The sequence below is a fragment of the Lissotriton vulgaris genome, chromosome 1_1 (assembly GCF_964263255.1).
Source record: "Lissotriton vulgaris chromosome 1_1, aLisVul1.2, whole genome shotgun sequence".
NCBI lineage: Eukaryota > Metazoa > Chordata > Amphibia > Caudata > Salamandridae > Lissotriton > Lissotriton vulgaris.
The window spans coordinates 879,515,552-879,539,097 of record NC_141685.1 but is presented as its reverse complement, the minus strand read 5'-3'; the positions used below and the strand labels follow the sequence as shown (position 1 = coordinate 879,539,097).

General features: G+C 47.0%; 1 protein-coding gene across 1 annotated transcript in view; it reads left to right on the top strand.

Annotated features, from left to right (window-relative positions):
* NAGA (alpha-N-acetylgalactosaminidase) overlaps positions 1–23,546 on the top strand; it is a 509,595-nt gene that overhangs the window by 322,907 nt on the left and 163,142 nt on the right. Inside the window, exon 5 of the mRNA XM_086958456.1 lies at positions 20,187–20,348. Within this exon, the coding sequence (XP_086814582.1) occupies positions 20,187–20,348 (162 nt within the window). The remainder of the gene's footprint in view (positions 1–20,186; positions 20,349–23,546) is intronic.

The following is a 23,546-nucleotide window of genomic DNA, read 5'->3' as shown; positions in this document are numbered from 1 at the left end:
GAAGGCGGGGAAAATTCTCCGTTACCACGGCTACCTTCAGAACAAGTTCCCATGTTTTCTCCTGGCCACAAATTAGAAAGGGCCCTGCATGCGCGCCACAGGGAACGCGGTAATATTCCTTCAAAACATCTCCAGGCTGGATTAGATATGACAGGACAAAGCGGGGTTTAGATTTCCAATTTTAATACCAGGCTTGCATGACCGGTTTCGGCGTGGTGCCTTTGTCGAATGCTTCAAGTCCCACTTTCATGTTTCTCACTTTTTATCAAAGTTGTTAGCTCTTCCTTACCCAGTGGCGGTTGGCTCATCTGCACCTCGTGCTTCCTCGTGCGAATAACAGTGGACTACCAGTCCCATAATGCCGCAGAGCGAAGCCTCAGTTCAGTGAAGTAGAGAAACATGATGCAAAATCAAAAATGTTTGTGCCCCTTACTTTCATCCATCGACCTCTGTAATTTCAGCAGTTCTTATGGGCGCAGTTCAAGTGATGTCGTCTCACGTTGTTCCTGTCAGTTCAGTGACTCCTCAGAGGTTAACGATGGAGGGCGGGGAAAATTCTCCGTTACCACGGCTACCTTTAGAACAAGTTCCCATGTTTTCTCCTGGCCACAAATTAGAAAGGGTCCTGCATGCGCGCCATAGGGAACGTGGCAATATTCCTTCAAAACATCTCCTCCAGGCTGGATTAGATATGACAGGACACAGCGGGGTTTAGATTTCCAATTTTAATAACAGGCTTGCATGACCGGTTTCGGCATGGTGCCTCTGTCGAATGCTTCAAGTCCCACTTTCATGTTTCTCACTTTTTATCAAAGTTGGTAGCTTCTCCTTACCCAGTGGCGGTTGGCTCATCTGCACCTCGTGCTTCCTCGTGCGAATAACAGTGGACTACCAGTCCCATAAAGCCGCAGAGCGAAGCCTCAGTGCAGTGAAGTAGAGAAACATGATGCAAAATCAAAAATGTTTGTGCCCCTTACTTTCATCCATCGACCTCTGTAATTTCAGCAGTTCTTATGGGCGCAGTTCAAGTGATGTCGTCTCACGTTGTTCCTGTCAGTTCAGTGACTCCTCAGAGGTTAACGATGAAGGCGGGGAAAATTCTCCGTTACCACGGCTACCTTCAGAACAAGTTCCCATGTTTTCTCCTGGCCACAAATTAGAAAGGGCCCTGCATGCGCGCCACAGGGAACGCGGTAATATTCCTTCAAAACATCTCCAGGCTGGATTAGATATGACAGGACAAAGCGGGGTTTAGATTTCCAATTTTAATACCAGGCTTGCATGACCGGTTTCGGCGTGGTGCCTTTGTCGAATGCTTCAAGTCCCACTTTCATGTTTCTCACTTTTTATCAAAGTTGTTAGCTCTTCCTTACCCAGTGGCGGTTGGCTCATCTGCACCTCGTGCTTCCTCGTGCGAATAACAGTGGACTACCAGTCCCATAATGCCGCAGAGCGAAGCCTCAGTTCAGTGAAGTAGAGAAACATGATGCAAAATCAAAAATGTTTGTGCCCCTTACTTTCATCCATCGACCTCTGTAATTTCAGCAGTTCTTATGGGCGCAGTTCAAGTGATGTCGTCTCACGTTGTTCCTGTCAGTTCAGTGACTCCTCAGAGGTTAACGATGGAGGGCAGGGAAAATTCTCCGTTACCACGGCTACCTTTAGAACAAGTTCCCATGTTTTCTCCTGGCCACAAATTAGAAAGGGTCCTGCATGCGCGCCATAGGGAACGCGGTAATATTCCTTCAAAACATCTCCTCCAGGCTGGATTAGATATGACAGGACACAGCGGGGTTTAGATTTCCAATTTTAATAACAGGCTTGCATGACCGGTTTCGGCATGGTGCCTCTGTCGAATGCTTCAAGTCCCACTTTCATGTTTCTCACTTTTTATCAAAGTTGGTAGCTTCTCCTTACCCAGTGGCGGTTGGCTCATCTGCACCTCGTGCTTCCTCGTGCGAATAACAGTGGACTACCAGTCCCATAAAGCCGCAGAGCGAAGCCTCAGTGCAGTGAAGTAGAGAAACATGATGCAAAATCAAAAATGTTTGTGCCCCTTACTTTCATCCATCGACCTCTGTAATTTCAGCAGTTCTTATGGGCGCAGTTCAAGTGATGTCGTCTCACGTTGTTCCTGTCAGTTCAGTGACTCCTCAGAGGTTAACGATGGAGGGCCGGGAAAATTCTCCGTTACCATGGCTACCTTCAGAACAAGTTCCCATGTTTTCTCCTGGCCACAAATTAGAAAGGGTCCTGCATGCGCGCCACAGGGAACGCGGTAATATTCCTTCAAAACATCTCCTCCAGGCTGGATTAGATATGACAGGACACAGCGGGGTTTAGATTTCCAATTTTAATAACAGGCTTGCATGACCGGTTTAGGCGTGGTGCCTTTGTCGAATGCTTCAAGTCCCACTTTCATGTTTCTCACTTTTTATCAAAGTTGTTAGCTCCTCCTTACCCAGTGGCGGTTGGCTCATCTGCACCTCGTGCTTCCTCGTGCGAATAACAGTGGACTACCAGTCCCATAATGCCACAGAGAGAAGCCTCAGTGCAGTGAAGTAGAGAAACATGATGCAAAATCAAAAATGTTTATGCCCCTTACTTTCATCCATCGACCTCTGTAATTTCAGCAGTTCTTATGGGCGCAGTTCAAGTGATGTCGTCTCACGTTGTTCCTGTCAGTTCAGTGACTCCTCAGAGGTTAACGATGGAGGGCCAGGAAAATTCTCCGTTACCACGGCTACCTTCAGAACAAGTTCCCATGTTTTCTCCTGGCCACAAATTAGAAAGGGTCCTGCATGCGCGCCACAGGGAACGCGGTAATATTCCTTCAAAACATCTCCTCCAGGCTGGATTAGATATGACAGGACACAGCAGGGTTTAGATTTCCAATTTTAATAACAGGCTTGCATGACCAGTTTCGGCGTGGTGCCTTTGTCGAATGCTTCAAGTCCCACTTTCATGTTTCTCACTTTTTACCAAAGTTGTTAGCTCCTCCTTACCCAGTGGCGGTTGGCTCATCTGTACCTCGTGCTTCCTCGTGCGAATAACAGTGGACTACCAGTCCCATAATGCCGCAGAGCGAAGCCTCAGTGCAGTGAAGTAGAGAAACATGATGCAAAATCAAAAATGTTTGTGCCCCTTACTTTCATCCATCGGCCTCTGTAATTTCAGCAGTTCTTATGTATATATATATACAATTACCACTCTTATGTGCATTTGCGCATGTCAAGAGAAACAGACAACTTGATGAGCTTAATTTGCCAGTGCAGCATTTTATTTTTCAGTTCTCGGTGAAGTCGATCATGACGCGTTTCAGCCAACGCAGTGGCCTTGGTCACATGATCGCGTACCGTAATAGTGAAAGTTTTATTGGATACCAAAATACCATGTGACACCGTGCCTGCAACTTAAATAGATATAGAAGAAATACTATGGCATAGGTGTTTTGTTGAAACTTCAACCATTGTATGGTGTTGATAAAAGTATACACTTAGTAATGACAGGCAGTACTGCTTAAAAAGATTATAAATCAAACATGTCATCAATTTTATAAATAACATGATTACACCATTTAAAAGCACAAAATGTATAGAACTCACAAATGCAGTAATACCATATGCTAAATTTGGTTAATAAAAGCAGGACTAAAATTGCCTAAAAAATATACTCAAAAATATGCTACGTAGTAAAAAACACCTCTCTTTGCCATATAAGAATTTCAATAAAGAAGTCAATATCACCAGTGCAAATACTGCAATGTAAACATGATAATTGATGTGTTTCGACTTATGGCGATATAATAAGAAAAAATCCTTCATATCATCGTCTGGTCTAAAGTGCAGTGCTATTGTGCAAATGAATAGTGCAAATGTATATAGTCTTAAAGGTGCATGGAAGAAAAAAGTGGGGATAAAAATACAAATAGCAGCCGAAACGATTATATAAACAACAGAATGTATGTATACACAGATAGTAGAAAATCTACGACTCATTCTTATAATGTGCTTGGGAGTCCCCTTGCACTACGAAACGCAGAGCAAAGGAAGCACCTCATGGAGGCAATTCATAAGTGGTGCTGCACAAACGACACCATGGCTTATGTAGCCTACTATGACGCTGAAACAAATAAGAATGAAAACCCTGGGACACTAAAGTTGGTAGACTGCATGTGGCTACAGGTAATTGTGTAGATCCTCACATAAATTTAAACCCTGAGGGGACTTGGTATTGAGTTCAACTATATATTGAGATTCTAGTTGTCTCAACTTTTTTTCTCGATTACCAACTTGTGTGTTTATGGGTACCCTGTCGATGAAATAGTATTTAAGAACATTTAGATTGTTGTTGTGTTCCATTTGATTTGCCTAGCGACAGGGTATGTGGGGTCTGAATTTACCGTTGCGCGCAAATGTTATAATATGCGCGCTTAAGCCTGTAGCTTAGTGCTACCGACGTAGTGTAACCCACATGTACACTGTAGGACGTAAACGGCATACTTGGTGGGGCATGTAAAATGACCTTTAAGTTTAACTGGGATGTCTGAAAAGGCAGTGGAGTAAGTGGCAGTATTGACTCCGAATTTGCATGCACAGCAAGTGCTGCACTGATGTTTACTATGTCCTTATGCATAGAATATGCCTCACGGTAAGTTAAACTGGGTGTAGTTGGCAATATTTGCTTAAGAGTAGCATCAAGTAGAACTATAGGCCATTGTGCACTAATGGTGCCATTGATGGCATTGGCCTGTTTGCTGTAGGTGGTGATAAGCCTACAGGTTATAATTTCTGTATTGGTGGATACAGGACTCTCAACTGAGGTATAGCTCGAAGAAGTATCAGTTGATATATCCCCACAGTTATGATTCAACAGCAACTGTCTATCTTTGCTGTTGGCTTTCTTTAGGGCTTGATCTAATTTAGTTGGATTGTAACTTCTCTCAATAAACCTCTGTTTGGCTGCACTCTGATGTAATTCAAGTGTTTCATTTGGACTGCACGCTCTACGTATATGTAAGAACTCTCCATAGGGAATACTAGTAATGGTATGCCGTGGATGAAAGCTCGTAACCTGTAAAAGTGTGTTATCGGCTGTGGGTTTTCTGTAGAGACATGTTTCAATTATGCCCTTCTCAATATATACAGTAATGTACAAAAGGTTAGTGGTATTATGGTCAATATGTGCAGTAAAATTTTAATTCATAGAATTGCAATTGATATCATCTACAAATTTCTCAGCTTTTGCCGGTGTTCCCTTCCAAATTATAAAAACATCATCTATGCATCTCCACATTTGCACCATATGGTTTTCCCTAGAGGTCCTGTGCTCTACCTGTAGGACATGCTCCTCCCACCAGCCCACATTGAGACAGGCATAGCTAGGGGAGAAGGGGAGAAGCATGCCCCCATAGCCACACCTTGCATTTGTTGAAAGATGTTACCATCATATGTAAACACATTATTGCATAGACACCATTGAATCATTTTAAGCAACACAATGTTATGTTGGTACATAGACATGGGTCTCTTTTTCAAACGAAATCCACAGCGTTTAAACCATCATCGTGTCTAATGCTTGTGTACAGGGTAGTTATATCTAAGGTAAGGAATAGTTAAGGAATAGATAATCGTCGGACCATATTTGTGCATTCAATTTGGAAAGGAAATCATTAGAGTCACATGTATAGGTAGGGAGACATGTTCTTGTAAATAATGATCAACATAGCTGGAAGTGCACTCAAAGATATTGTTTTTAGCAGAGATGATTGGTCTTCCTCAGATAGGGCTAACCCCTTTGTGAGCTTTTGGGATGAAGTAGATGGTGGGCATCACAGGAAAATCATTATTTAAATAGTTAAATTCATCCTTTGATATCAAGCCCTCTCTTCTCCAGGCGGTAAGTTCATCTGATTGTGTTGTAGCAGTCTTGGTTGTTAAGGTGCCGATATGCTTCTGCTTTGTAATCCTCCTTACCCCACAAAACAATATTTGCGCCAGAGTCGGATTTGATAATGACCACTGTGGAATAGTTCTTTAGTTTGGCCATTAGTTGGAAATACTGTGTACGGTAGTTCTGAGTTTTAACACGGGATTTGGACTTGCGATAGCGGTTTTTCAATTAGTTACCCTGTCATGGAATATGTCTACCGTGTCGCGAGGCATAACTGGCACAAAGGTGGATGGTGCTTTAAAGGGACTTCGCCCTGGTGCCGAGATATTCATTCCTTCACAACCTGCTATATTTTGAGAGCTGTTGTTTGGGTTATTGCAGTAATTTGCCTTAACCGAAACAAGGCTAGACAGTGCTTCCGTAAATTGCATTTGTTTCAATCAACACATATCTGCTTTTATTTCTGTAAATTTAAATTTCAATCATAGGAAGAACACCAGGTAAGCAAAGAGACAATTTCTTTATTGAACTGCGCAAATTGAAATGGAACAGGATAGGTATTGTTAGCCCATAGGCTGCATTGGAAACACATAACAGAAGAAAAAATGAAAGAACTGGCACCGTGCTTTTAAGACAGCCATGACCCCTTGCCTCCCATCATGACTCAGCGGTGATAGTTAGGTCCGTTTTTCTTTCCGGCTCTTTCAGCCTGGACCCTGGCGTTTGAGCGGTTATTTTTTGAGCTTTTTTGTCAAGAATTCATCACATCTTTTTTTTTTTTTGATCAACTTTATTAGGCATTTAAAACAGTAAAGGAAATTCATTGGGTGCAGCTCATTCAACACATACAGTAGCTCATCATTCAATAATGCAGGTCGGGTCATCCTTCTCCAGTCCATGTAGAAATCTGATCTCACCAGATATAAAGGCAGGATTTGCACAATACATACCCATTCACGGTGGAAGTAGATTGAACCATTTCCCCCAAATCCTCTGAAACAGTTCCGTTGCCCCCCTGGCTTCAAAGAGGGCCTCCTCCTGGGTCCCGCACCAATCAACCTCCCTTCTCCATCCCCCCACGGTAGGCGGCGCGGCTCGGGACCAGTATCTAGCTATATCCATTTTGGCCACCGCTGTCGCCGTCCCCAGCAGGCGTTTGTCCGACCTGGAACCATCCAGACCGTCAAAGACCCCCAGCAGCAGCCGCAATGGCTTGTGGGGAACCTCCCAGCCCAGGGCACGCGTGAGCTCGTGCTCCACTCCCCTCCAGAACCTTGTCAACCTGGGGCAGAGCCACACCATATGCTAGAAATCCCCGGGCGCCAAGCCTCACCTCAAGCAGTCTGGGGAGGGTCGCAGGCGGGCTCGGAAAAGGCGTTCAGGGGAGAGGTAGGCCGCATGCAGATAGTAAATTTGGACCAGATGTAGCTTGGCAGTCGTGGTGAGAGTTCTAGGCGCCATAAGGGTATCCCTCCAGTCTGCCTCCTCCAGGGGACCCACCTATCCCTCCCAGCGAGAGCGCAGCGCATCCAGGGACGCAGGGCCATTTTTAACCAGGGAGCAATAGATGCGGGACACCCCGCCCCTCCCCAAGTTCCCCATCATCACCTGAGCCTCCAGTGGACTGAATTCTGGGAGGGGGACTGACAGTGGGTGATGTGCTCGAAGCGCGTGATGCAGCTGTAGGTATCGAAAGTGCTGGGTGTGAGAAAGGGCATGGTTCCGCTGTAGGTCCACGAAAGCCCGGATGTGGTCCCCGACCCAAACGTCCCCCAGAACCGAGATGCCAACCAGATCCCAACGACGTAATCCGTCCAAGGCTGCCACTTCCCGGAGTCAGGTGCCATGCCACAACGGCGTTTGCCTAGTGAGTTTGTGGTTCCACCCCGTGTAGCGCAGAGCTGCCCCATGAAGATCGTTCTAGTAATGGGTGCCATAGATTGCGGCACAGGGCTGCCATACAAAACGGCTTGGATGCGGGGAAAATCCGTCTCCTCGAGTTCCACCCGGTATGCTGGGTCGGACCAGCCGCCCGCATACCAGTCATGAACAACAATGAGCTTGGAGGCAAGGTAGTAGAGGAAGAGGTGAGTCACCCCCAATCCCCTATCATAAGAGGGAATTCTGGTGTGTGCCAGGGATAGATGCGGACGACCATTCCCTCACAGAAAGCGGGTCAGAAGCCCGTCTAGCTCGCGGAACCAGGCGCAGGGGAGGGGGAGGGAGGTGTTCTGCAAAACATAGAGAAAGCGCGGGAGGACCATCATTTTAAAGAGTGCGCTTCTCCCTAAGGGGTTGAGGGGGAGTGACTGCCACTTTTTTAGGTCAGCTTTCAGTCGGCTCATCACTTCTTATTGTCCTGTTTCACTCAACGCCTTATACCTGTTGGAGTAATGGACTATTATTTTCTGACAGAATATACCTATTTTTCTGTCAAAAGATGGCTGTCTTGTTTGATCCTTGCCCTTCTTCTGTCAAAAAGAAGGCTAAAACAGGCAACATGCTGTCTGTATTCCCTGTCTCCCTGAGACACATGTTCTTGAGACTTGTAAGAACTTATTCAGGCACACTCTCAAAGATAGAGAGAGAATCCGCCTGTATGGTCTCTTGGAGATACAGAAGATGGCTGCTGGATCCAGAGGAAGATCACCCTCCAAACACAAGAAAAGTAGAACCAGATCTACCTCTAGAAGTAAGATTCCTGTGTTCTCCATCGGTGTCGAGCTTGGTGTCGAAAATGTCTCCAGCAGCGAAGAAGAGCAGACTGACGTCGCGGGCATCTCCGTCGACGTACGACTGCCGTCTACGATGTTAAAAACCGCAACAAAGCACTGCTTCTTATTAGAGGATTCACTAGGAGATGTACACACAGGTTGGACCCCGTGGAGTCCTGATGAAGAGCTATTAGGGGAACAACTCGAAACATGTTGACAAAAACACTGTACTGAGACAACCAGACTCAGTAGGTTCAGGTTTCTTCTCAGTAAACGACCCCTGATTTTTAACCATACCAACTAGGGGCGGTAATAAAAGAGTGGCCAACTAGTTAGGTATTTTTAGAATTTTTTTCCCTTTCCCTTTCCACTCCACATCACTGCACAATACATAGTCTACAATAAAAAGTGCTCCTACTTAATTCGCAGCACACCTCAAACCGTAGAGGATTGAGAGGAACCCTAATGATGAAGCATGCCACCTAGGGGCAACCCTGGTGGGTGAGGGGTCTTTAGAAAAAAGACAAGGGAGTACAACAAATTTTTGCTGTATCCTACCTAATTCCCTAAGGGCAGGTTTTCTTCGATATACTCGATTTTTGTCTAACTACGTAACTGTCAGGAGGATAAAACTAGATTCTACCTCTGCCTCTCTCTACTTTGGCCACTACTTAAAGTGGGCACCTTACACCAGTCGAAACAACCCTTATGGTGATTTAAGAGGTCAAAGATAACCTTAGAAAGCTATCCAGTGGTAGCTATGGAGAGCAGCCTTCAAGCTAAGTCTTGACGGAATGTTAAGAAGCTTGTTTTGCCAGAATTTAACCTTATAGTATTGGTTAAATAAAAGGAGAACCACACAGTAGTTATAAAAATATGTATTTATTATTATCACACTATCTAGTACGACACAGTATCTCCTACACAGAGATAATCACAAAGCACACAATACTTAAGCACAGAAATGGCAGTAAATAGCACTAATACACAGTGAGGTCCAGGAGGGACCAACCCATATACTAAAATATGGGTTGGTCCACAACTTGAGTCAAGACAGTGTCTAGATGACGTAGAATCGCTGGGACCCCAAGGAACCACCCAAGGTGAGTAAGTAGGGAGCCCACGGAGTACGGGTGCAGTGTGGTAACACAAGCGCGTGCTCCGTACTATTCTATGGGGAAGTCACGGTTGAAGTTTTAGAGTTTAAGGACCCTTCCCAGTGGACTTCGAAGAAACCCAGTGGAAGATAGAAGGTTAGAGAGCCACCCCACCCTTGGATACCGAGGTACCCAAGTTACCTTTCCCAGTGCATAGGTCCGAAGTGGTGTCGAAAACCGTTGTCAAACCCAATGGAGAACTTCAAAGAAGAGCCTCTGCTGGAAGGAAGACAAGTGTCCATTGGACCCCAAAGTTGGATTCTTGTCGAAGAGTACCTGAAAGCAGAGGGGACAGAGTCTGGGTTACTAAGGAGTGACCCGGGGCTCAGTAGACGAATGCCCAAGAAGCTTGTTTCTGGTCCAGGGAGGACCTGGCTTGGCAGTTCCGGCTGGACTGTTCCCACAAGGAACAGGGTCAAGGCTGATTTGTATATGGCTGGGTCCAAACTGGGGTGGTGTGGTGAGCAAATGAATGATGGATTTAACCCAGATCCTTGTGACTGGGGATGAATGTTTACTTTGTCCAGCATTCCGTCCATCAATTGTTTCTTTTGCTCATGCAGTGGCACCCTATCACTTGGAACCAAGCACTCTGCCTTCAGGACTGTTAAGGCCTGCTATAGGGGTGACTTATAGGTTTTAAGTGTAGTGACCCTTAGATATCGTAAAAATATATCTTAAGTAAGTGGTGCATGCACCAACTTCCACAGGCTGCAATGGCAGGCCTGTAGTTCCATTTTGCATAGTCTCTCATGGGCGGCATAATACATGCTTCAGCCCATAAGAGGCCTCTGGGATACCTATGCCCTGGGTACATGGGTACCATATACTAGGGACTGGCAAGGGTACCCATAGTATCCAATCTGGAGTGTACCTAAGCACATAACATAACAGTTTAGGAAGAAAGCAGATAGACTAGGGTCCCGATTAGCAGGATCCCAGTCAGACTAGTCAAAAACAGTATCACATTTAGCAGAAAGTGGGGGTAACCATAAGAAGCAGATCATATTTTCCTACAGCTGCCTATCAAGGAATCACTTAAGAAATATTATTGGCATTGGGTGGCCCAGTCTTCCATTTCATATTTGTCTTGGGGCCGTTTAACCACAGAGTTTATGGAGTTCAAACAGTTTGACTCATGCGAATTTTACTTGGATGCTATCACGATCCCTCAGGATAGGAAGATGTTTATGCAATTTAGATTTGGTTCACTTCCAGTGAAGGCTCTTACAGCTTCCTGGCGCTCACCATCCACTGATTTACAATATTGTCCAGACTGTCCTCGTGCCCTGGAATCGATTGGTCATATATTTTTTGCCTGCCCACTGTACAAATGGCAGAGAGCCAAATGGTTAGCTCCCGTTTGTAAATGCTTTGGTATCCGTTGCCATCTAGAGGCGCTGTGCATCTTAAAATCTCACGCTAGCTTAGTAGTAGTTTGCGCTGTAGCAAAGTTTCTTGGCACTATGTGGACTATAAGAAGGTCTGTCCTGAACCTACAACATTAACATTCTGGACATTGTGTTTTTTTAATTTTTAATTTATTTATTTTTATTGGCATTTTGAAATAAGAAAAGCAACCCAAAAACAAGGCATCATCAGCAGTGACAATAATTTCTGGCAGCAATTGAGAGACAAGTAAAACACAGCTTTTTTCGTTAAAAACACAGTAATCATGAGGCAAGTCAGTACAGGGATACGGCACTAGACATATCACGTGGTAACATCCAAGGACCAGCCCTCCCGGCATCCGTAGCAGGAGCTGGACCACCAGAGTACAGATGGGTACTGTCTCACCCGCGCCCAGGTATCAACACTATGACCCACACGGGGCGATCTAGTCAGGACACTGCCCAATCTCGGCATCTGGCGACCCGCATAACTGTTCTGCACCACTGTTCGAGTCAGCCCCTCCTGTACCACCAACCTCAGTCGTCTCATCCTGCGTCAATGCACCGTCCAGCACTAAGGACCAGAAGTTCCTGGTCCTGCTGCGCGGGGGCATCAAGTCACTATAAAGCTCAGATTGCGTTCAGCAGTATGTCAATTCTCTCTGCCAGGACTTAAGAGTAGGGGTAGGGCCTCTCATCCAAGCGCGCGCAACGCACCATTTAGCTATTAGGAAAGCCATATCAATAAGCTGCCTATGCGCCAGACGTAGGGGTTTCGAGTAGCCCAGTAGAGCTAAAAGCGGATCCGGGACTAGTGCCAATCCAACCATCCTGTTAAGTTCCCCATATACCGCTTGCCAAAAGGAAAGGACAGCAGGGCAGGACCAGGAGAGATGCAGGAAGTCAGCAACCTGTGCATCGCATCACTCGCAGTGCGGGGATTCTCTAAGCCTATACCTATACAGCCTCTCTGGGGTATAGTAAGATCTGTTTAAAAACGTAAAATTTAGGAGTCTATGGTGTCAGTTCAAAGAGATCTTTCTGGTGCTAGTGCAGCAATACTGCCACATCTCCTCCGGGAGCTCAATTTGCAGATCAAATTGCCATGCCAATCTCGTTTTCGCATACTCCGTCGTCCTCTCGGAGACGGCAATGCGGTATAAATTAGTTATCAGTTTAGCCGGGGACTTGGCGTTGATCACGTAATCATACGCCATGACCGTCGGCGGTTCCTCCATGTCACTCCCTTCTCTCTGCACGGGGCCAGCCAGGAGCACCACTCTATCGCAGCACTCGGGGCATATAACAGGGAGCACGCCTGAATATCCATCATGTAGTGCCAGGCGTGCGTGACTGAGGTCAAGGAGTCCAGAATTCCCGTCCAGCGGTCCCGCGGCCGCGCCAATAAGGTGGGCAACGGAGACGGATCCCGACAGTCGTTTCGATACGAATGTGAGGGATATCCTTCGGGCCATGTCTCCAATAATAGTCGTGAGCACTTTGCGCAGCACTGTAGTAGAGCTCCAGATCCGGGGCGTTGAGGCCGCCCACAGCATATGGACGGATTAAGATCTTCCAAGCAACTCTAGGTTGTTTCCCCACCCAAGCAAGATGCACCATTAGCGTCGGCAACCGCCGGAAAAGTGTGACGATAAGACCATAGGCACATTACTAAACAAGAATAAGAAGCGTGGAAGGACTATAATTTTCATGAGCGAGATGCGGCCCAGTAGAGATAACGGAAGGGCGATCCGTCTCTCGACATCGTCCTCCAATTTAGATATAGCTTTGCCGTAGTTTTCCCTGAGGAGTACCTCTGAGTCCGTGTACAGGCGAATCCCGAGATAGCGCACAGTGTCCGTCGTCCACAGAAGAGGTAACTCCGGGTCGAATTTCTCCGTGGCAAGTGTCAGAGGAAACATAATAGACTTGTTCCAGTTAACATGGATACCTGAGAGGGAGCTAAACAACACAATTTCACGGAGAACCGGAGAGAGATGCGTAACTCAGTCCCGGACATACAGAAGAGTGTCGTCCGCATACGTGGAGACGATTAAATTATATGTCGGGAAACGGATGCCCCTATGGCTGTGGTACTCCCGTAAGGCGCAGGCAAGGGGTTCAGCTGCAAGCGCATACAGGATCGGGGAAAGGGGACAGCCCTGCCTTGTCCCCCTGCTGATCCGAATAGGATCCGTGACTAGCGTGCCAATACGTATCCTAGCAGTATATAACACCTCCAACAGTTGCCGGAACAGTTGTCCTACGCCCATCCGACCCAGGACATGACGAAAGAAAGGCCACTCGACGAAGTCAAAGGCCTTTTCCATGTCCAAAAAGACGGCCACCGCCAGAACCTCTGGGCAAGTATGTTGGAAAGCCGCAAAGACCGTTCAAATGTTGTACGTGAGGTTGCGAGTGGGAACAAAGCCTGCCTGTTCCGGAGCCACCAGAGTGGTAACCAAAGGTTGAAGACGGTTAGAAAGAAGATTGGCAAAAATCTTCGCGTCCACATTATAAGGGATAAGGGGCGATACGACGCACAGTCCCCCGGGTCCTTGCCAGACTTAAGAATTGCAACGATGATCGCCTCTCTCATAGTGGGAGGCATGGATCCCGAGTTTGTCATGTCATCAAACAGAGTGAGCAAATGGGGAATCAAGAGGTCCGAGAACGCCTTGTAGAAGGCCACAGTGAGGCCATCGCTGCCAGGAGCACTCCCCCCCCCTTCATTGCAGCAAGCGCAAGGACAGTCTCCTCCCGCTCGAATGGTCGAGCCAGGAATTCAGGTTAGGTAGCCACGGCAGCTCAATATGAATAAGGTAGTCATTAATGCTTTCCTCAAAGGCCGGACCCCTCGACGCATACAGCTGTGAATAATATTCCCGGAAGCGCTCCGCTACCTGAATGGTAGTCCTATCCCTGGCGCGCTTAGCAAGCCGCGCAAGAACCGAGCCCGGACGTTCTACCTCGCAATAGGACCAAGCCGTTGTGCATTTGCCCAGATGTTTAACCTCAGCATCTGCTTCCTCATTGTACTCCTGTAAATCCCCAGCTATCGTTTTTGGGTCAGGACCTCGTCATTCGCCTGGAGTCGTTGCATCTCCAAGTCCTTGAGCTTAGATTCTAAGGCTTGTAACCTGCCCCTGATCGACTTCAATACTCCTGCATGCTTAGAAATAGCGACACCTCTAATGAAGAGCTTAAACACCTCCCAGACGGATTGAAAGGAATCAACAGAGCCCACATTAGTCTAAAAAAAAAGGAATAATAGCCGTCGTCAGTTCCTCCTTAAAGAGGGCATCCAGTAAGGAAAATGGGGGGAAGCGCCAAGCAAAAGGAGGGATCCGTCGCTTCGGTGTGGTGAGGGCCATCAAAAGTGGAGAGTGATCCGAGTAAGCACGCGGCAGGATAGACTGTATGCTGGGAAGGAGTTGGGACGTGACAAACCAGTAGTCAATTTGTGTATGAATATTGTGCAGAGCTGAATAATGAGTGTACCCTCCCAGTGTTGGGTGCATGTGCCTCCAGACGTCAGTCAAGTCCAGGTTAGTAAGTTGCACAGTTATCGTCCTAGCAGAAGCAGATGGCAATCGAGTCGGGCCATCCGACCTGTCCAGCCCCGGACGTCTCGTCATATTAAATTCCCCGCCCCAGCAGACTAGCTTTTCTGAGTGTGGTGCGATCTTCGCAGTGAGTGCAGTGTAAAAGTCCGGGTGGTTGTAGTTGGACCCATACGTGTTCACTACACACATTTCCAAGCCCTTGCCGTAGCAGCCAGTGATTGTGTACCTCCCATCACTATCCGTCAACAGTGGGGCCCACCTCAGCGAGGACCTTGGGTTAAACCACGTGAGGACGCCTCTAGCGTGCGTCGCAAACCCTGCCGCATGGACATTCATGGCCTTCTGCAACACCTTGGGATCCGTGAATATCATAGAACGCCCTCGCCTATTAATCCTCAGCTTCGCTGGATAGAGCATTGTGTAGTCGGCTCCCATCTCTCGTAACTGACGCTTCATTGGGGCAAACTGCTTCCTGGCCTCCTGTACTCTAGCGGTGAAATCCGGATACAATGAAAGCACCAAGCCTTCATATTGCAGGGGTTGCTTGTCCCTGGCCAATTTCAGAGCCATATCACGGTCATGGTAGTTAAGCAGTTTAGCAATTATAGGCCGGGGGTCCCTGGATTAGGCCATGGGCCTAGCGAACGGTGGGCTCTCTCGACCACGAACATGGCGGAAAAGGCTGTGTCCCCCGAGAAGTTTCTTCAGTAGACTCTCGATAAAGAGTTCCATGTTCCCAGTCTGTGTGGTCTCCGGAAGGCCCGTGATGCAGAGATTACACTGCCACGAGCGGGCCTCCAAATCCTCAGTTTTATAAAGTAGGGCCTGCATAGCTCTGCCGATCTGCTTACTCTCAGCGTCCTGGGAGGACTGGGCCTCCTCCACCCCAGTAATTAGTCTCTCCGACATGTCAAGTCGCTCTGCATGTTTGTCCAGCCGCTCAGCCATTCGGTCCATACGGTACAGGAGGGCATCTAGTTTGGCCCCTAGAGTAGTCATTCCCCCCTGCAGGTTCTTCTCCATAGCAATGATCAAGACCCGCAAGTCTTGTTGCTGAGCCTCCTCCGTCACATCGCGTTCCACATTACCGCTGCTCCCCGCATCCTCCACTGACCTGGGACCCCTGGGGGCAAAAGATATCTTGGGCTGTGTCCTGTCCAAACGGCCCATGGTAGCAAGGAGTGCACACCCTGAAGCCAGAAGACTGAACGGGTACTGCCAGGAGCCGCAGATCAGGCCTTCGGACCAGCACACCCACTGTAGAGGCAAACATGCGCAGAATATAGGCGTCGAACCTCCAAAGAAAGAGCCTGGCTCCAGGGACCGTAGATAGTGAGATGGGACCGCCAAATCTCCCTCCGCAGTGTCTATCCGCCCAGCGATGCAGGTAGATGGGGGCACCTTACTCCAAGGGGGCCGATCAAGGAGATAGCAGGGGAGCCCTGTCGCCAAGCGGCCGTCCAATGCTCCTGCTCGAGTGGCCAACAACGGTCCCCACAGAAGCGAGGCCAGGGATCGCCAAGCCCGACCTTGGGCTCCGTACCAGGGCAGCAGTGCTTATAGGCGCCACCCAGGGTCGCGCCGCGAAGAAGGCCCACTGGTCAGGCCACCCCTCAGGAAGGGACTGTCACCTACTAAGCTGGGAGCCTGCCTGTCGACCAGCACGAGGGGCCCAGTCCAAAATGGCGGCCGTCACACTCCTAGGCCTCAGGCACCCCAGTCCAGAAGATCAAGTCCACATGGGGGACGCAGGAGCAATAGGCAGGATCTCGCCCCACCACGGTCCGGAATTGTGGGTGATGCACCAGAGTGCTCCAGAACGTCAGGGGGCAGCTCGCAGCTAGTCGCTGTGCCGCAGTGCCGGCCTCGCACTCAGCACTCCCCTGGCAGGCCTTAGAAGGGGGCACACGGGACTTCAATGCCCCAGGAATCGTGGGGAAACAGCAGGAGGGGTCCAGGGCCCTCGGGGGCCGCCCGCCGCACTTCACGCAGGCCTTCCCTGCGCTCCGACGAGGCGAGCAAGGCCCTCCGTGGGGGGAAGTGGGGGGAGGGCCCGTAAACGGAGCTCCCACCACCGCAATCCCGCACCTACCTGAACAAGCAGGGATTGCACACCTCAGTTGCCCCGTGGCGCCTCCAAATCTCTCCCCAGCTTGTGACATCACCGGGGGCAGCTGTGCCAGGAGATCCCGGCACCAGTCACGTGTGTCACGCAATCCAGGCCGCTGCTTCACCGGGCCTCAGCGCGGACCAGACCCCAACGAGTCTCGTGGCGTCCATGGAGCTGACCAGCAGGAAACCGGCCGGGCAAGCGGATCCACCGCCGGGACTCACTCCCAGATGTCGCGGGACACCAAAAGTAGGGCTCAACTCGTAGGATAGTTAAAGGATAGAGGTCAGAGACGGAGGAGCTCCGGGATTAGGCGGCCATCGCGGTTGCAGGCAAGCTCCGCCCCCCAATATTCTGGACATTGTAATGTACCTTGTAACAAGTTAATTAAATCTTTATATATCTATTCCCTGTCTTAAAGTGTAAGTCATGTTTTTACTGTTTCCACCATGTTAGCACCATGCAAACAACTAATTAATTGTTCTATGGTGGGTCTTGTTGTTTACCACTCTCTCGAGATTGGCCCCCGTTGCATTTTTGTGCTCCACTGCTTTGTGTCACTTGTATTTTTAGCATCAATTTTAACTAATTATCGTTGCATTCTCAGTATGTATTTAATAACGTTGTTTTTATGAATTGTCTGTACTCCTGCTTTTATGGTCATAAGACCGAAATAAAGTTTATGACTGACAGTCCCTCCCAGTCTGCCAGGCTTCGATCCCTTGGTGGACTCATCGCAAAAATCTTCTGGTGAGAATCTCATTCCATCAGACCTCGACAACGCAGACACTGATCACAGATGCTTCTCTCCAGGGATGGGGGCCCACATGGATCCTCTTCAAACATGGTTTGTGGCCGACCAAGGCATATCACATCAATATGCTGGAGCTACGGCTCCATTCAGGCCTGCTACCGATTGGTCCAAAGGAACAATACAACAACTATGTACTACCTGAACAAGCAGGGAGGGATCCGATCCCTCCCCCTATCCCTGGAGACTCAAGCGATTTGGCATTGGCTCCTGCCAAGACGATTCACCATTATAGTGGTTGACCTACCAGGAGAGCAAAAAACTCAAGCCATCATTTTGTTGACCATCAAGACTGAGTTCTGCATGACGACGTAATAGCAGATCTTTTCAGGGAATGGGGTCAGCCTGGCATAGATCTCTTCACGAACTACACCAACAGAAAATGGCAAGACTTTGTGTCAAGATATTATCAATTGGTCCAGCCCTTTTTGGATGCTTTTCCACCAATTCCTCTCTTCCCGAAAGTCTTAACCAACCTGTACCGCTCCAGAGCCAGAATGATTCTGATCGCTCAGGACTGGCCACACCAGTGGTGGTATCCGCATTTTGTACACCTCTCAGAGCAACCACACAGTAGGCTTTGTGCAGGCCAAATCTCCTCTCCAAACTGAAACGGAGAATCCATCACCCCAACTGTCCCTCGCTGAACTTGGCTGGATGGCTCCTGAGTTCCTACAATATGGCCATCTAAGACTTCCACAGTAGTGCATGAATATTTTAAAAGAATCAAAATGACCTTCCACTCAATGCTCCTTTGCGTTTAAACGGAAAAGATTCTATATGTGGTGTGTACAAAAAGATTGCCATTCTGTTCAGGGGCAAGAGGAGGTGATATTACTATATCTCCTACACTTGGACAATTCAGGTTTACAGTTGGCTTTCATCAAATTACACCTTGCAGCCATTACGGCGTATAGAAAGTCACCTTCCCAGCCATCGTTCTTCCAGCGGTTAAGGATTTTTTGCAAGGGTTAAAGAAAGTCTTTCCATCAGTTCAATCCCCTTCCCCCAATATTCCCCCCCCAGCAAAATCAGTCTGGTAATTTCTAAACTCCTGGATCCACCTTTTGAACCGATACACAGAGGGGCGCAACAGCATCTCACGTGGAAAGCTGATTTCTTAGTAGTGATCACGCGGCTCACAGAGTTAGCAAAATCCAAGCCCATTGTTCTAAAGAGCCCTACACAGTCTTTCACAGCAATAGGGTAGTGATGAGAACTCACCCTTTGTTTTTGCTTAAAGTAGTGTATGACTTTCACATTAATCAGACCATTTCACTACCCACATTGTTTCCTAATCCCACCACATCAGCTGAAAGGTCTCTCCATTCTTTAGACCTGAAAAGAGTCTTGAAATTCTACTTAGACAAGACTAAGGCCCTTAGGAAATCTGATCATATTTTTGTTAATTATGGTTCCATTGGAACAGGTTTTCCAGCCTCCAAACGTTCGGTCTTCAGATGTATAGTTTCTTGTATCAAATTGGCTTACCAGATATCCAACAAACTCCTTGCAGTTACAACCCAGGCACAATCCACAAGAAGAAAGGCAGCTAATGTGGCCCGGCTTCATAATGTTTCTATCTCTGAAATCTGCAAGGCAGGCACTTGGAGGTTGTTACATATGTACACGAGACACTGCTGTCTCGATTTGGATACGAGAGCAGACACTCAAGTAGGCCAGGCCTCTTTGAGAAATGTATTTCAGTGCAGAGAATAGCAGCTCTTGATTCTTGGTCATCTGTCCACAGAGGTAGTGGATGGGCTTTCTATTCAATTCAGTGTGTATAACAATTGATGAGGATCCTCTGGAAGAGAAGGATAAATTACCTGTAATCCTCGTTCTCTTGCAGAGTTATGCTCATCAAAGTCATAATCAACCCGCCCACCTCCCCGGACAAATGATCAAGCAATAAGTCATCTCTTTGTGCCCTTATCTTCGGGTCTCTGTAAAGAACAACTGACCTAACTGTCACCCCTGAGGCATGATGGGAGGCAAGGGGTCATGGCAGCCTTAAAGGCACAGTGCCAGTTCTATCATTTTTTCTTCTGTTATGTGTTTCCAATGCAGCCTCTGGGCTAACAATGCCTATCCTGTTCCATTGCCATATGTGCAGTTCAATAAATAAAGTATGGATTGTCTCTTTGCTCACCTGATTTTCCTCCTATGATTGAAATAAAGAGAGTTAAAAGAATACAATTCATGGAAGCATTGTCTAGCCTTGTTTTGGTTAAGACTGCATTATATATATATATATATATATATATATATATATATATATATATATATATATATATATATATATATATATATATATATATATATATATATATATTATGTACTCCGTGGTCCCCACACATGGGCAGGAATATTCAGTGCTTATGATTTTGATGAGTACACCACTGGAAGAGAACTAGGATTATAGGTAAGTAACTTATCCTTCTATACCTTCTCATGCCATAGCAATTCTGTTTTACTGGAGATAGGACTGTTGGAGTATAAAGGTCCCCCTTTTTCCCTCATTTTTATGTTTCTCCATTTTCAGGTTGATTACAAACTTCTGGAACAGATATGCAACATGTGGCGGAACTTCGATGACATCACTGATTCATGGAGCAGCGTCCTGAAAATTGTGGACTGGTACGCCTTGCACCAGGATGTGCTTCAGCCGGTAGCGGGCCCTGGCCACTGGAATGACCCAGACATGGTGAGGGTGGGCAGGGGTGTGTGAGGATGGGAGTGCTTCATATTACTTTAGGGGAACCTTCTGAGGACTGCACAGTCTTTTCCACTTCTCTTTTTCCATTGCACATTAATCCTGACCTGTGACATCACTACCATTCCTGTACTGGCACTCATGTATAACTGTGCCATTGCACTCCACCCTTGACATCATCCCAGTACTGAAACTATAGAGCTCTATCTGTTGCCTTCAGCCCAGGCCTCAAACACCACTGCTGTTCTAGGATTTCGACCCATGTACAGTTCTGCTAGTGCACCTCACTCTTAACCTGCAGCTCCCCCTACTATTCTGGTTGTTTGATACACACAGAACTATTCCTGAACATTTCAACCTTACATTATTCTTCCCTCTTATAGTAGTGAGACTCTGTTCATCTTTTGCTTATGCACATAATTTCTGTTGGTGTCCTACCTGTGCTTCTCGAAGACTGGCCCACTTTATGTGTTCAACGTATGGAAGTTATACAGACCCTCTGAATAATGTTCAACACCTTTAAAAAATGTTTTATTTTTTTAAATATTTTTCATGATGTAGTCTTTACAGTAGAAATGTGTTCGCTGCTCTTTAAATATTTGAGCTTTGTTGGTCATTTACCCCCAGAATGCTGAATTCCAAGGCTGCCTCTTAACCCGTTTTCCCACTCACCAGATTTTGGAACTTTGAACATTGTCTCTAATTCTAATTTGTTGGTCAGTTATAGCCCAGGGGGCAGATTTATGTTAACTGGCGCATCCCCAGGGATGCGCCAGTTAACGTGCGCTACAGTGCGCCACAGCTCCGCCAACCATGGTGCGCCGCATTTATAATGCGGCGCACCATGGTGCAAAAACGGCACAGATGCGTGACGCATCTGTGCCGGAAATGTGGCGCATTGCTGGAGTTGCGTCGCAAGCGCGACGCAGCTCCAGCAAGGCTCGGGGGTGCCCCATCTACACAATGCTGGGTCAAGACCTACGCCTGCTTCAAGCAGGCGCAGGGTTTTGACGCAGCATTGCCCTGAAAGTGACTGAGTGAAATCTCATAGATTTCACTCAGCCACTTTCAGGAGGCGATCCTGCGCAGGAACGCCCCTCCTGCGCAGGAACGCCTCCTTATGGCGCAGTGCTTTACAACGTGACGCATCTCCTAGATGCGTCACGTTGTAAATAGGGCGCACTGTTTGCGCCGCAGTTGCGTCAAATAAAATGACGCAATTGCAGCGCAAAGAGGCGCAACGGCCTCATAAATCTGCCCCCAGGTGTTTTACAGCAAATTACGACATATTTGATAAAATCTATATCCTTAAGTGTCCTTGCAGTTTCTTTAAACCGCGGTCTTTTGAAGTTTACATGTAGTGAGTGTAACAACAAAATGGCAGTTTGAGACGGGCACTTTTGATGCACTTTGAGTCTGTCATGTAAGCATGATGTCACTGCATGTCAACATTGTATATAGATTGAGTATTGACTCAAATGCAGGCTCTTGCTTCCTTCATAAGGAGGGCTGCCAACAAATGGAGACTGCAAAACCACACTCTAAACCTGGGGCTTCACCTTAAACAAGGAGGCTAGAAGAATCCTTCTTAAAAATGTGGCTAGGAAAAATGTCTCTTTGACTTCATTTATTTATCATGCAGTGGCATGTTCAGCATTGGCAAATTTGGCACCTGCCCATTATTCATCATTGCAGAAATGATAGAAGTTGAGAGATGGCCATCTTAAATCCAAGGCAGCTTTCCTTTGACAGTCTGACTAAAACATATGCAGTAGGTCTATAAAGAAAATATTTTGAGTATCTGATGGGTCCAGGGACCTCTTACATAACATCTGAAGATTTTCAGAAAACACCAAACAGAATTTAAATTTCCCTGTATAATTTCAACCCTATTATGGACGTACAGTATCTGGTGAGGGCCAGCCTTTCTAACTGAAAAAGGTATGTACAGAAATAGTAGTGTTTAGATTCTGACACTGATTTTGTTAGCACAACTTTACCAGCTTACCATTGGCATTAGCTGCGGCTATATGAAGAAGGTCTTTGGGTTGTTGAGTTTGAATGTGTCTCCAGAATTGAAAGTGCAAGGTTGACCTCAGGGCAAGGAAAGTTTCACCTGAGTGCCCGTGATCAAAGGGTGGCATGTGAAAATGATGGTACTTTTACGTCCAGCCTGCTCTTACTCCCAAACTTCTGGGTACCTGCCATCCACTTAATGAATCAAAAGGTACTTCTCCAAATTGCTAAACTAAACCCTTTTATGTTTAAATGTATTTATTGACATTTTCAATATCAGAAAACAATACAAAGGCAGAGGCGAAAAAGTGCAAGATAACATACAGTACGCAGAAGTTCGTATGTCAAAGAAAACATTTTGCACACCATGAAAATTGTGCAACATTGTAAGAGCGAATAATGCACTGCATTGTAAGAAAATCAAACCATTAACTTGAACATCCCCCCTCCCCGTCCGATATTCAAAAATCATGACTGTCCAGTCCTTGTCCCATACCAGTTGCGTCGCCCTCTAGGCCGTTCTGCCCCCAGGTCCAAAAGCTGCAACACTCTCAGATATTTGGTCTGAGTGACTTCATTGAATTCTGCTAATAGCAGCTTTAGAAATTTATTTATTTATTTATTATTACATTTCTTAAGCGCACAGCTACCCGTAGGTTTCCCGGCGCTGAAATGGGCCCCATATAGTCTGAAAGGTGTCAGCGGAGCCGCTCAGTGTGGCCGAAATGCGTTCCATCCCTACGATGTGCCATATCCTGTGGAGCCATCCCACGTATGTAGGAGAAGTGGTGGTCCCCCAGTGATCAAGATGTTTTTGCAGCGCTGCCCCCAAAGCTAGCCCCATCTCGCGCCCTCTCATGCTCTTCAGAGGAAATCTGATCATATTGGGGAGACCCAAAATTACGTATACTGCAAGCCTAGGGATCTCAGTATCAAAGAGCTTGTTTACCTCATCAAATATGTTAGGCCAATAGTTAGACAGTAATGGAAAATCCCACAGTATATGTAGCAGTGTTCCCTCATTATCGCAACAACTCCAGCAAGTGGGACTCCTATGTGGGTTGCCTCTGTGGAGGTGTGCCGGTGTAAGGTACCAATAGGTAGCTATTTTCATAGCTGTCTCAATACTAGCTACATTTCGAGTGGTGTGTTTCGCTTAATAGTAAATTCCTT